General features: G+C 42.4%; 2 protein-coding genes across 3 annotated transcripts in view; one reads left to right on the forward strand and one right to left on the reverse strand.

Moving 5' to 3' along the window:
* The window catches only part of FLT1 (fms related receptor tyrosine kinase 1), a 139,794-nt gene extending 139,135 nt beyond the window's left edge, over window positions 1–659 (reverse strand). For both annotated transcript variants that reach the window (XM_053385957.1, XM_053385958.1), the window contains exon 1: window positions 346–659. The gene's annotated coding sequence lies outside the window, so the exon portion shown is untranslated. The remainder of the gene's footprint in view (window positions 1–345) is intronic.
* Window positions 659–12,292, forward strand: POMP (proteasome maturation protein). The gene is made up of 6 exons (XM_053385960.1): window positions 659–928; window positions 4,627–4,724; window positions 7,904–7,964; window positions 9,804–9,905; window positions 10,848–10,941; window positions 11,774–12,292. The coding sequence occupies exons 1-6, from the start codon at window positions 926–928 to the stop codon at window positions 11,839–11,841; spliced, it is 426 nt and encodes a 141-aa protein (XP_053241935.1). The 5' UTR covers window positions 659–925; the 3' UTR covers window positions 11,842–12,292.
* The last annotated feature ends 229 nt before the right edge of the window (window positions 12,293–12,521 follow it).

A 12,521-nucleotide genomic window follows, 5' to 3' on the forward strand; every position in this document is an offset into this window, starting at 1 on the left:
ACAAGCAAGGCATTGTGGGGTGTCAATGCTAAGCGCCCCTGCATGGTAGGCTCAGGTTATGTGTGTAAAATGAACCATGTATCATAAAAACACCACAGTCTCCACTGAACAGAGATTGAGGTGGTATGCAACTGTGTTGTTTTTTGGCAGCCCAGGTTTCAACAGTTACTGAAGTAGGACGCTTAAGAATGGCCAGTAGAAAGAATATCCGCTTTATTGATTTTACAGTGTATTGGTACTTGTTACTCGCTTTTCATAGTGAAATCACCTCCAAGCAGGATACAATACTAAGACAAACAATTAAAGCAAGCAAGCCAGAACGCACTAATTTAAGCAGCCACTTACAAAGCGCAGCTGAACCCTTTCTGAGGCGTTCCAAGGTTGCGCTGAGGTATTTTTTGTCCGAGTTTGGACTGGCGCTAACACGTTATTTTCAAGTATAGGGCTATAACGCTTTCTTGGTGGCATAGGCGTTTTTAAAAGGCTGTTACTCGTCTCTGAACCGCTGCTTTTGTTTCTCAGCTTAAAAAAATAATTCAGCTTTTTAAAAAAATGCCTCACACGTCGCCTTTATTGCGTTTTACTGGAGTTCTGCTGTCGCGCTCCGTCCCGGGGAGCTTCAGACGGTTTTAATTTTACTATCAGCTAAGGGCGTATTGAACCTTTGACGGCGAGGCAAGAGCTGCGGGCGAAAGAGGGGAAACACCGCGCGCCGCTCCCCTCACACTCCCTCGACACGACGCCAAGAGGCGGGAGCCGTCCTCTCTTTCGGCGCCAGGACGAGCCGTTTACCTCGCCGGCCCTCCTCGTTCCCGCCCGAGCTTTAACACTTCTCGCGAGAGCCATCCTGTGCGCACGCACGCGCGACGTCACTGCCCTCGTTCGTAGCTGGCGGAAGGAAGAGGGAGCGAGTGACGGTGCAAAGATGGTAAGCGGCATTCAGTCAAGGAACGTGGTCTTGGGGCCGGGTCACCCCGGGGGCGTCAGGCGAACTGGCGTCACGATAGCCGGGGGAGGGGGGTCCTCTCTCTATCTCTATCCGCCTCACGAACATAGGAAGCTGTCTTAATGCCGAGTCAGAGCCGTTGGTCCACCCAGCTCGGTATTGTCCGCACTGACTGGCAGCGGCTCCCCGGGATTTCAGGTCCACCTGGAAGTGCCGGGGACTGAACTCGGAGCTTTCTGCGTGCGAAGGGGGTGCCCTCCTCACTCAGCTACGACCCTGCCTCTCTCTCTATTCGCTGCCGGGCTGAGGCGGGTCTGGGGGATCCTAGTGAGAGATGCCCCCCCGCGTACACTTCGCATTGAAGCCCCCTCTCTTTCCCTCACGACATTCGTTGTCTGAAAGGGGTTCCCGCCTGCTTATTCCCCGGGCGTCCAGACGTGTCCATGTCTTCACCGTGAAGAGGGAGCTGGGAATTCATGGCCTGAACGCTTCTATAAGTGGATGTGGCAGTGCCGGATTTACTTGTAAACTAAACAAGCTATAGCTTGAGGTACCCCTGCCCGTATGGGCCAGTCTTGACAGACTCTAGGGTTGTGCGCTCATCTCACTCTAGAGGCCGGGAGCCAGCGCTGTCCGCAGACACTTCCGGGTCACGTGGCCAGCGTGACAAGCTGCATCTGGCGAGTCAGCGCAGCACACGGAACGCCGTTTACCTTCCCGCTGGTAAGCGGTCCCTATTTATCTACTTGCACCCGGAGGTGCTTTCGAACTGCTAGGTTGGCAGGCGCTGGGACCGAGCGACAGGAGCGCACCCCGCCGCCTGGATTCGAACCGCCGACCTTTCGATCGGCAAGTCCTAGGCGCTGAGGCTTTTACCCACAGCGCCACCCGCGCCCCAAAAAATTTAAAGGAAAAAAACAACTGGATGTACATTTCCAAAATATAAGATAAAAAATAAAATAAAACCTACATACAGCAATAGTGTTTTGTGTTGTGTAGGCTCCTCTGATGTAAGCAGTGGGTCCCGCATATATTCAACACAAATAAAACGACAATTTGTTTCTGACAAAGGACAGCTGGACATATAAAGGGCCCCATTACATTCAGTAGTTTAGGGCCTCATCAGACCTAAATCCAGCCCTGGATGTGCCCTTGGAGATTTATTTATTTTTTAAAAATTTGTTCCAGTTTCTGTTTTGCTTCTATTTGCCCAGATTTCCCTTATTATCACAGTTACTCAGCAACCTCACTATTTGTATTTACTGGAGTAATGCTCTTGAGTAGGATTGTAGCCTTTTTCTTTATGTGTGGGCGGGGCTTTAATACATAAATGTAGCTGGTGAAACTCTTCCCACCAAGTCACTCTGTGCCAAAAGCATCACTTGCTAAATTTCTGTATGGTTTTTCCTGAGATGGAGAGGTGTACTTTTTTTCTTCGCTAGTCATATTTCTGCATGGTAGGCTTTTGTCAAAAGCACAGAGAAAGAAAAAAGATCAGCTGGTGTCAGATACATCTGGCATCCTCCTTTGTATTCCCCATGAACTACAGGTGGCGAATTCTATACAATAGAGTACAGATATTGACTCTTCCAGCACCAGGCTGTCAGTGAGGTGTAGTGGAGAATATAGCAAACATCCATATAATGTAAATTCATAGCAAGAAGAAATGGTAAACAGAACAGCCACAGGTAGAAACATTCCAATTAAAGATAAAAAGGAATTGCATTGTGGGGTAACTGTTATCATACACAAGTTGTTGCTTGGGTTCACCATTGGTGTAATGGGTAGAAAGAGTTGTCACAATTGATGTAGAAAGTACAGGGCTGAAATGCACTATCAACACCTGGCTATCACCTGGCACTATCAACATAACTTAAGGGATGGTGTAATATTTTTAAGGGGGAAAAATTAACCCACTCCAGAGCAACAAAATACATTTCCTCTGTTATGGGCCTACTCTTCATTTGCCAGTGTTGCTGGGTCACTGTCTACTGGCCATTCCAAAGATTTTGCAGGCTTACTTTGCAAACATCTCACTTCCACAGGGAAGCAATAGAACAGTTGTCAGTGTCGCTGTCGGAGGGATTTCCTGCAGTTCAGTCCTTTTATTTACTTAATCTATCCAATTTCAGACCCTGTGCTGTAATAATTCAGCTTGCTTTTAATTTATGCACTCCAAATATTTGCAAAATGAAGGTGTATGTTTGTGTAAAGGAAGCGCCTGGAGATTCCAGCCAGGATTGTGTGTGGTGCAAAAAACTATACAGACTTATTGCAAGAGACACAAACAATGTACAACTAAAATAAACAAGAAAAGCTGATGGTGGGAAAGGAAACAGAAATGCTGCTTATACTTGCTGGAATCCTGACTTCTAGTCCAGTCTCCTGTCCGGTAGCCCATATTGCGTCAGTTTGTATGTCTGTTCATAAATCAGTCTGTTACGTATCCCCTCACCTTTTTTGTGGACTTTTTTTTCCTGGTTTTTGTCTACTGCGGTGTGTTGTTAATAGTAAATAACTGCTCACAACTGCATGTAAAGTTCCAAAAATGTGTTAGAGTCTGATCTCTTTCATAGAGAAGAAATTGATATGCTGGACAGAACAATGGAGAATAATAGTGTTCTCTCTGTGTTACAAATATTAACTAAGCTGATTTTAGGCCTGCTATTTCTGTTGCTTTATTTTTCTTATCTCTGCAGAATTAACATTGTAACAGGTTTATTTCTTAAGCACATTCTTGAAATCAAGAGGCAAGCAGAGTACCCAATATAAAAGGCCTGACAGTGCTCATTTTTCTCTTCCCACCTGCTTTGTACAATTGATGGAAGAACGCCTTTTTCCAAACCAGGTGGGCAGACTGGCACCTGGGGATTAGTAGGAAAGTGCTTACATTTTCATTAGCAGCAGTCTGGTTGACCTAGGCTTGCTATATTAGAATTGCTTTTGGAGAGTTTGGTCAGAAGACCACTTCAAGAGCATCAGAGTGAGATTTAGAACATGAAGAACAAAGCAGTGTTCAGCAAATTAGAATACTTACATGCAAGACACCTGAGAGATTGTATTTGGGTTTAAACTCTTTTACATACCATGAGCAGCAAGTAAGTGTTATTGGGGACCACCATGATGAAGCCATTTATAGACAGTTTGAGAATAAATCACAGTGGATTATAGTAATAATTTTATTATTTATGCCCCGCCCATCTGGCTGGGTATATTCCCCAAACTGAAATTTGTGTCCATATTTGGTAGATGAAGTAACTTTGGGAGTCAACACGCATGTATTGCTTTATTTTCTACAGGTCTTGTCTGCCTTCTAAAGTAGCCTAAATTTTGATTGGTGTGATCTCTAGTTAACAAAGTTACTAAATTAGACCCCATGGGTGGGATTCATCTAAGAAGCCCCATGCAAAGAAGCCTCGTACAAGGTCTTCTGCTTGCACAGAGGGATTTTGCCTTTCTCTCCATGCCCCCTAGCATTGGCGCTGGGAGAGTTGGGAGCACCCCCAGAACAGTGCAGTTGGGAATCATTCTGTCCAGCAAGCTGAAACGCTTGCACAGAGGGAACATTTATAGTAGCGCAAAATTGAATTCCACCCCTTGAAAACAAATGTATCTAGCAGCAGTATTTTGAAAGCATTCTTGAGTTGTACATTCCTAATAGTAACTTATCTCCATTTCAGAATACCAGAGCATTTGGATCTCAACTGAAGGACTGTGTTCCAGTTTCTGATTTTTCAGCTGCTGGAGCATTTGAAAGCTGCGATGTGATAAATAGAGGGTAAGCACTAGAAAGCCATTGAAATACTTTGGTGAATTCCTTGTGTGCCTTGATGACGGAGATCCAAAGTGTGATTGAAATTGTTTTTCTCTGCCTCCTGGATGAATTGTGTCCTTGGTCTGCTTTTCTTCAAGTGGGTTGTGTAGAGGTGGCTTGGTCAAGACTGTTGAGAGGAGAGAGGAAAAAGAAGCTCTCACTTCCCCACTCGCAAATGAATCCCATCAATCTGCAGCAGTGCTTACCTGGGAAGGTGGTGAGCCCCAAATAGGCCATCTCCACCTCTTCTATCCATCTTGGATGAAGGACTGCAGTAAGAGGAGAAGTCCCCGCCCTGCCCCTCTGACTTCAAAAGGAAAGGGAGCTCATCTTTCCCACGTGGGCTGGGCAGTTCCTTAGATACAAAACATTTGTTTACTAAATATTTATGTGAGGTGATCTTCCAAAGTTACACCCAGTTATTTGTCTTCATAAATTTATTGACAGTAGGAGCCTTAAATATAGATTCTTTCCACAGAATTGTGGAACTAAAACTGGATCCATCCAAGATTTTGTGTCCGTCTCCAGAGCGCTTCCTGCTTGCCTGAAGTGGAGGAGCCAGTTCAGCCTCTTGAACTGGGTGGAAAGCTCTTTGCCTTCCTTCCTCCAGAAGCAGACAGAACTGCAGTTTCCCAGCAGCCTGCCTCATGGAATGAAGGGACCACGTGAACGTCAGAGCTCCTACATAGTGGGAACAGGGTGAACTTGGTTTGGCCTAGTTTGAAGGTGGAATTTAGAAACTGATCCCATTCCCCTGAGACTCTGGGCAGAATCATTTTCATAGGTTAGGCTTGACAAGAAGAGAACTCTCTTCTGTCAAAACAGACCAGTGGCAACATTAATCCGTAAACAGACCCTGTGTTGCAATATAGACAAGCTGAACAAAATAACAACACGATGGCAATGGCCAATAACAATGGCACTAAACACTATTTATAGACTAATACAAATGATCAGAAATTGCAACCAAAGTCTCTAAATCTTCTTAACCAGTTGCGGTAGAAGAATTCAAAAGTTCGATATATACATAATCTGTCACCAAATGTCACCGGAACAGAGTATCCGGATAGCCAATCTGTTTCGTTCAATGCTTCATCGGCCAATCTTGATCAATTCTTCACCAGCCAGACTTGTAAGAATTAATATGAGAAGTCATAGTATCACATGAGCACTGATCCAGAGCATTTTTTCTGCAGCGTTTATATTTACTTACATGTAAGATTGGCTTGTTAAGAAATTGAACTGCATCCTTCTCATATGAATTCTTATAAGTCTGGCTGATGAAGAATTGATCAAGATTGAATTATTCTTCCGTGACTGGTTAAGAAGATTTAGAGACTTTGATTGCAATTTCTGATCATTTGTATTAGTCTATAAATAGTGTTTAGTGCCATTGTTATTGACCATCGTGTTGTGTTTTTTGTTCAGTGGCAGCATTAGGCATGCAGCGCTTCTGCATATATGTGGGCAATCATTCCACTAAATACGTAGGCAAGGCAATAGGACTAGTTAAAATAAACCATAGCTCTTTCTTTGAGATGTCTCGTGAAATGACAGCCAACATGTTGAGCTATATATTTGCTATCAAATGTAATTGATAGGATGGACAATAATGTCCTAAGTAATCTTTTTTTACATTGTCCCTGTGATTTCCTCACATGTGGCATTAAACAAATCTGAATTTATATATTTAAACCTGCAATACTCCTTACACTTTTGGCAATTTAAAATGTATACCCTGCACAATTTCTCCAAGCTATTATCTCATTTATTTAATGGATATTTTGCAACCACAGAAAGAATACAGGCAGAAGAAGGCAGTCATTTATACTATCTGCATCCAGGGAGCTCATCCCTGATTATCAGTTAAATAAATCTTGCTCTGCTCCCCTGTATGTTGTAGGTATTTTAAGAACCTTCTCTGGAGACACCACTTGTTTATACTGGACTTTTGTCAGGCTTGTTGGACATCACCAAAACACCATGCGAGCAGCGTGCATGCTTCTGTGGCGACACTGCAGAGTAAACACTACAGTGGTGATCAAGTTTTATTTCAGAAAAATTGTCCGCCATTGTTTATTACTTTTAATGAAAATATGCTGTGCCTTTCTAACTCAAGGGACCTTCCAGAATTGCCATAAAGATACACAGACAAATAAGACCACCTGAAAAACAGATAAACAAAAACATTGGAAGCATTAAAATAGGAGACAGGAAAAAATACAAAAGCGGATGATCTTCTCGTGGATAAGCTTCAAGGTCCTTGCACAATGCTGCAACAGTTTCTTGTTGAACTATTCAATTTCCCCTGTAATGTCATCTCGGGATATTTCTGAGCCGAAGATCCATTATGATCCATTATGAGAATGCAAAAATCATTGCTAAGGCTGACATGTAGTTGTACTCAGGTTGAGTGTGGTGACTGTTCATTTTGTTTTGCCTATAAAATAAGAAAGGTAAAAAGTTTTATTATACATTAAACTAAAGCCAAAGTTGACAACTCACTCCTCTGCACACGAACTAACCCAGACCCTATGATCATCATCTGAGGCCCTTCTTCATGTGCCCCCTACATGAGAGGTCCAGAGGGTGGCAAAGGGAAAACAGGCCTTTTTGGTGGTGGCTCACCATTTGTTGAAAGCTCTCCCTGAAAAGGCTCGCCTGGTACCTTCATTGCATATATTTAGGTGCCAGGCAAAAACCTTTCTGGCCTTTTAAATGTGTTTATTGGATGTGGGGTGCTACTGGTTTGTTTTTGTTTTTATTATGTATTTTATGATTTATTTTGTGTCTCATTTTGTATTTGTATTTTTTAAACTGCCCAGCAAGCCTTGATTGAAGGGTGGTATACGAATTAAATAAATAAAAAATAATAGCCCCACTGTAGATGGGGAGACTCACTTCCAAGAGAATATGCAAACAGGCATTAGACTTTACAGTATTTGTTTCCTGCACACACATAACTGGTATCATTACTTCCACCCTACTAAAGAAGAGAACATAGTTCTTTTATGTATTCTATGCCATTAATTCCAGACCTTAGAGCCACAAAACTTTTACCTGGAATTTGCTATCCAAAATATTTTGTGAATGATACTTTGAGATAAAAGTTGCAGTACTAATACTGTACATTGTTTTTATAGCTTTACAAATGTGAAGAGTGAACTTTTCCCTGTTCATCCTTTGGAACTATCAGAGAAAAATGTAAGTACACTTCATCTTTTTAGACCGTGGACTGTAAACAGCACAAGTGGTATACAGTTGTCCCATATCTCACGTCAGAGGTGCTGTGCATATGTGAAAACCGTGTGCAGCCAAACTGTGTTGCCATTGGATTTGCCCCACAGCTAGCCGTTGAGGGTAAGGTAGCTGGTGAGGGGAAGAGAAAGAGAGAACTCCTGTCAGTCCTAGAGCCAGAGCACTAAGTGGGCCTTGCCTGGGGAACAAGGACGAGAGCTTAAAATCTCTTTGTGCTGAATCTGCTTGGAGTTACTTGGCGGAAAAACAGCTTGATACACTCTTGGCCTTGTTCCTCAGGCAAGGCCTGCTTGGTGTGCTGGCTCTGGGAATGTTAGGGATGCTCTCAGGGGACAGTCCAACTGCCTGGGAGATTTCACAAGAACATCCCTTTATTGCCCATGTATAGTTAACTTGCATAACTTTCATGCAAGTTAAATACGTGTATGACATGGCCATACTATACACTTTTTTTCAGTTAACAGTGGATAGAAAACTGTTAATTTTACAGGACAGATACTTTTCCAACACTTGGCACCTGCTGTGTTTTGGGGGCAAAACTGAAACCTAAAGGCTGCGCTCCCAAAGCTACTTTCATAGGAGTAAGCCCAGTTGGGATTGGTGGGACTTCTGATCAATGTTTGGGATTCTATTTCCAGTTGGCGGTCTTCGCTATCGGAAAGCTTTCAACCCATCTTGAAAGGGCAGATCCAAGCTGGTTGAACAGTGCTTGATGAGCAGTACAGAAGGGTGGCATAGGAGGTGGCCCAGAAATCATGTAGTTATTGTAGTTCATAAATTGATGTATATTAACAGAGGGTCTTGAAAAGAGATTTGAAGGGGGGAAAGAAAAGAAAAGAAAAGAAACGTATGTTCACAGCATGAGGAGCAAAATGTTAGCAGCCACAATGATGAATGTGGGAGAGAGAGACAATGGGGTTGATAAGTGACTCAATAAGGAAAGGAAGAAAGGAAAGTTGAAACAGGGAGATGTCATGAGGCAGAAGCATAGAGGCTATCTGCCTTTATCCTCAAATCTCCACAAAGGATGCATGAATATTTTCTTCTTGTTTACATACTCTGTTCAACAGTGGAGCCTGGAAGAAGCAAAAGAATCTTTTGAAATGGTTTTACTTACCACCCTTTTTGTCAGTGTAACTTATGGTGGGTTGTTAGGTCACATGACTGAGCTGAATGGAGTTCAGAATGTGGGTCAGTCTCCTCCTTCCCCATTCTGCCATTTCCCAGGAGCAGCCCCTTTTCAGGACTTACTTCAGCCTCTGGCGGGATAGAGAATTTAGGCCAGCATATCTCCAGCTGATCCAGGATGAGTCAGACCTGCTCATTCCAAACTCCTCTCATTTCATTGGATCTTGGGTTTGAAATGCTCCCACAATGGGCTTGGATAGTCAGATGGATGGATCACTCAAGCATCTATAAGATGGCAAATAAACACACCTCTTACTCTCACACACACCCTTCTGTAATTAGTCAGATGTTAGCATTCCTTCAATACTGAAAGTAATTCATTTAAGATTAACATGAATGGGGTTTGGGTTATTTGGCAGTATTTTACTTTCACCATGAGGTGGAGTCAGATGTACTCTGCTTGCCAGAAACAGCATGTTGTGGTGGATTGATAAGAGTGCGTATAAATTCCAGCTTTTCTTTAAGTGAGTAGAAGTATTTAAAGTAAGCTAGGAAAATACGTTTATGTGAAGCATTATAAACCTTTTTTAACAAGGGAAGTCACATTTCCCCAATTGTTCTAGAACACAAGTATGTTCTTAACGCTTTGTTTTGTAGTTTTCATTGAATCAAGATAAGATGAATTTTTCTACTCTGAGAAATATTCAAGGGCTGCATGCACCGCTGAAGCTGCAAATGGAATTCAAAGCAGTGAAGCAGGTAAGCTTTTTCATTTCTTTTCAGTAATTTGTTTTGCCCAGGATAATGTTTTAAAAGCATCTGATAAAATAGCATTAGCTTCTTGCTGGTTTTAATGATTAAGACTTACAACCACTGTAACATCAGTGATTCATTTGAACTGAGAAAGCCCTGGAGTTAAACCTCTTGAACCTGGGGGTAGTGGAGATAAAGGGGAAGATCTGAGTCATTTTCCTCATAATCATCTTGTCACATAGGACTGTCACCTGATTAAATTAATCTTGCATCGCAATCCTGTGTGTGTAAGCCCCACAGTATTCAAAGAGGCTTATTTTCAGGTAAGAACACATAGGATTGCACCACTAGTTAATTAACCGTATCAGTTTATTCACTTAAGTCTACATAAATAGGTATACAGTGGTACCTCGGGTTAAGTACTTAATTCGTTCAGGAGGTCCGTTCTTAACCTGAAACTGTTCTTAACCTGAAGCACTACTTTAGCTAATGGGGCACCCTGCTGCTGGCACGCCGCCGGAGCATGATTTCTGTTCTCATCCTGAAGCAAAGTTCTTAACCTGAAGCACTATTTCTGGGTTAGCAGAGTCTGTAACCTGAAGTGTATGTAACCTGAAGCATATGTAACCCAAGGTACCACTGTATTATAAACTAGCACCATTGAACTCAACAGGTCTTTCTTCTCTGGAGACGCATAGAAGATTGTACTTATGATCAAGCAAGGCTTCATGTTGCAACTATAGCAGACCTGGATAGCTCAGCTGGTTAGAGCATGGTGCTTATAACACCAATGTTGTGGGTTTGATCCCTGTATGGGACAACTGCATATTCCTGCATTGCAGGGGGTTGGAATAGATGATCTTCAAGGTCCCTCATTTGGGTAGTAATTATGCATGCACAGTTTATTTGATGAATGAAATCTCCCTGACCAACTGTTGTACTTTATAGGCCCAGCGACTTCCTTTCCTTAATAGTTCTAACCTGTCCCTGGATATCTTGAAAGGCAACTATGACTGCATTGGTTTTGAGGATTTTCTGAATGGTAAGGAAAATTCCAAAAAAAATGGGAGAAATCTAGTATTTTAAAGCTACAGGGAAGAAAATGGATTGTAAAGATTACAAGACATCTCTAAGCCTCAGGCCTTGTTCAAAGGTTGCTGCACCAATATGGAAACCACTTTTCACATGCTGGGGTCCCACTGTGTAGCTATGTGCTACACATGACTGTTGCAACTGTGTTACTGGGAAACAACTGTATTTTTTGTGCATTTATATCCCACCATACTTTTTTCATGGAATTCCAAGACTACATATATGTGGCTTCCAATCTAAGCATTAAGCAGACCCAGACCTACTTAGCTTCAGCAAGATGGTGGCCTGATGTGCCTTCACACTCTACCCTGGGATCTTCATGACCTGCCTGTAGCCTTCCCATAGGTAGCAGTGTCTGGTTGGCTGCTGTGAGGAAACGGGAGACACTCAATAGGCCTTTCGTCTGATACAGAAGGGCTTTTCTTACATGGGTGAGCCCAAGCAAGTGCCTATGCAGAATTTAAAGAGCAGAAACAACTTGTTTTCAGGAGTACAATCCAGGGCTCAAATGAGATCTCCACTGCTGATAAAAGGTTTAGTTAGAATTTATCACCTGTTGCCAAGGGAGAAAACACTGGCCTCCGTCCAGGCCCTTTTTCCCAACCCTCCTACGTGAACAGTTAATTAGAGGTGTGCTGATCTGTTTTCAGTTCATGTGGGGTGCAGGGGGTTGAGTGGAGCAAATAGCAAGCCTTCTGATGTACTTAGTTAAAAGTTGTATCTTGCATGATACTTGTTCTGTCAAAGTTGTGGATTACTAAAATATTAAACCTGTTTTCCAGATCCGGCACAGAGTGAAGTAATGGGAGATCCTCATCTGTTGGTTGAACACAAACTTGGTTTATTATAATGCACACATACTCCATCCTTCTGTTCATGAAAATGTTTCTTACCTGTGTCCCTGTAGGTTCAAGTAAACCATATTAAACGATAGCCGTACAGCGCTTGTTTTGATACACACAATCTCTCACCTACCTTGATAAAAAAAGGCACATTAAATGCTTAAATATATTACTTTTGTTCTGTGTTTACTGTCAGTACAAATGTCTTGTAATTGGGTATTTTTTAAAATTGGGAAATACATCTCTATTCAGGGCAATTACTGTTTCATATCTGCAACTGTGGAACTGTAGACATTAAAAAGTCTATAGAAAAAGGACATTTTAGATTGAATGTTCTTGTAAAAGAACCTTTTGCTATATATAACCCAGGTATTTGCTGTTTAATCTTTCTTTCCTTGTGCTTGATGACTTGACATGCCATCTTTTAAAAACAATGAATAAAATTTTCTATAAATGCTGTGACTTTTCAAAATATTTAGTCATATCTCTTAAGTTCCTCACCTCAAGCAGCACCTGCTTCCGTTACTGAGCCATTCCCTTTCACCTTAGCCTAGATCTGTTTACTCTGTTCACAACCAGAATTTACACCGGCCTAACTAGCTGGGATCCTCTACTTCCAACACCACTGCCCTGCCAGCTGAAATGCCACCCACCCTTCACAGATGACACCCTTCCTCACTCATGTACA

Source organism: Podarcis raffonei, chromosome 4 (assembly GCF_027172205.1).
Source record: "Podarcis raffonei isolate rPodRaf1 chromosome 4, rPodRaf1.pri, whole genome shotgun sequence".
NCBI lineage: Eukaryota > Metazoa > Chordata > Lepidosauria > Squamata > Lacertidae > Podarcis > Podarcis raffonei.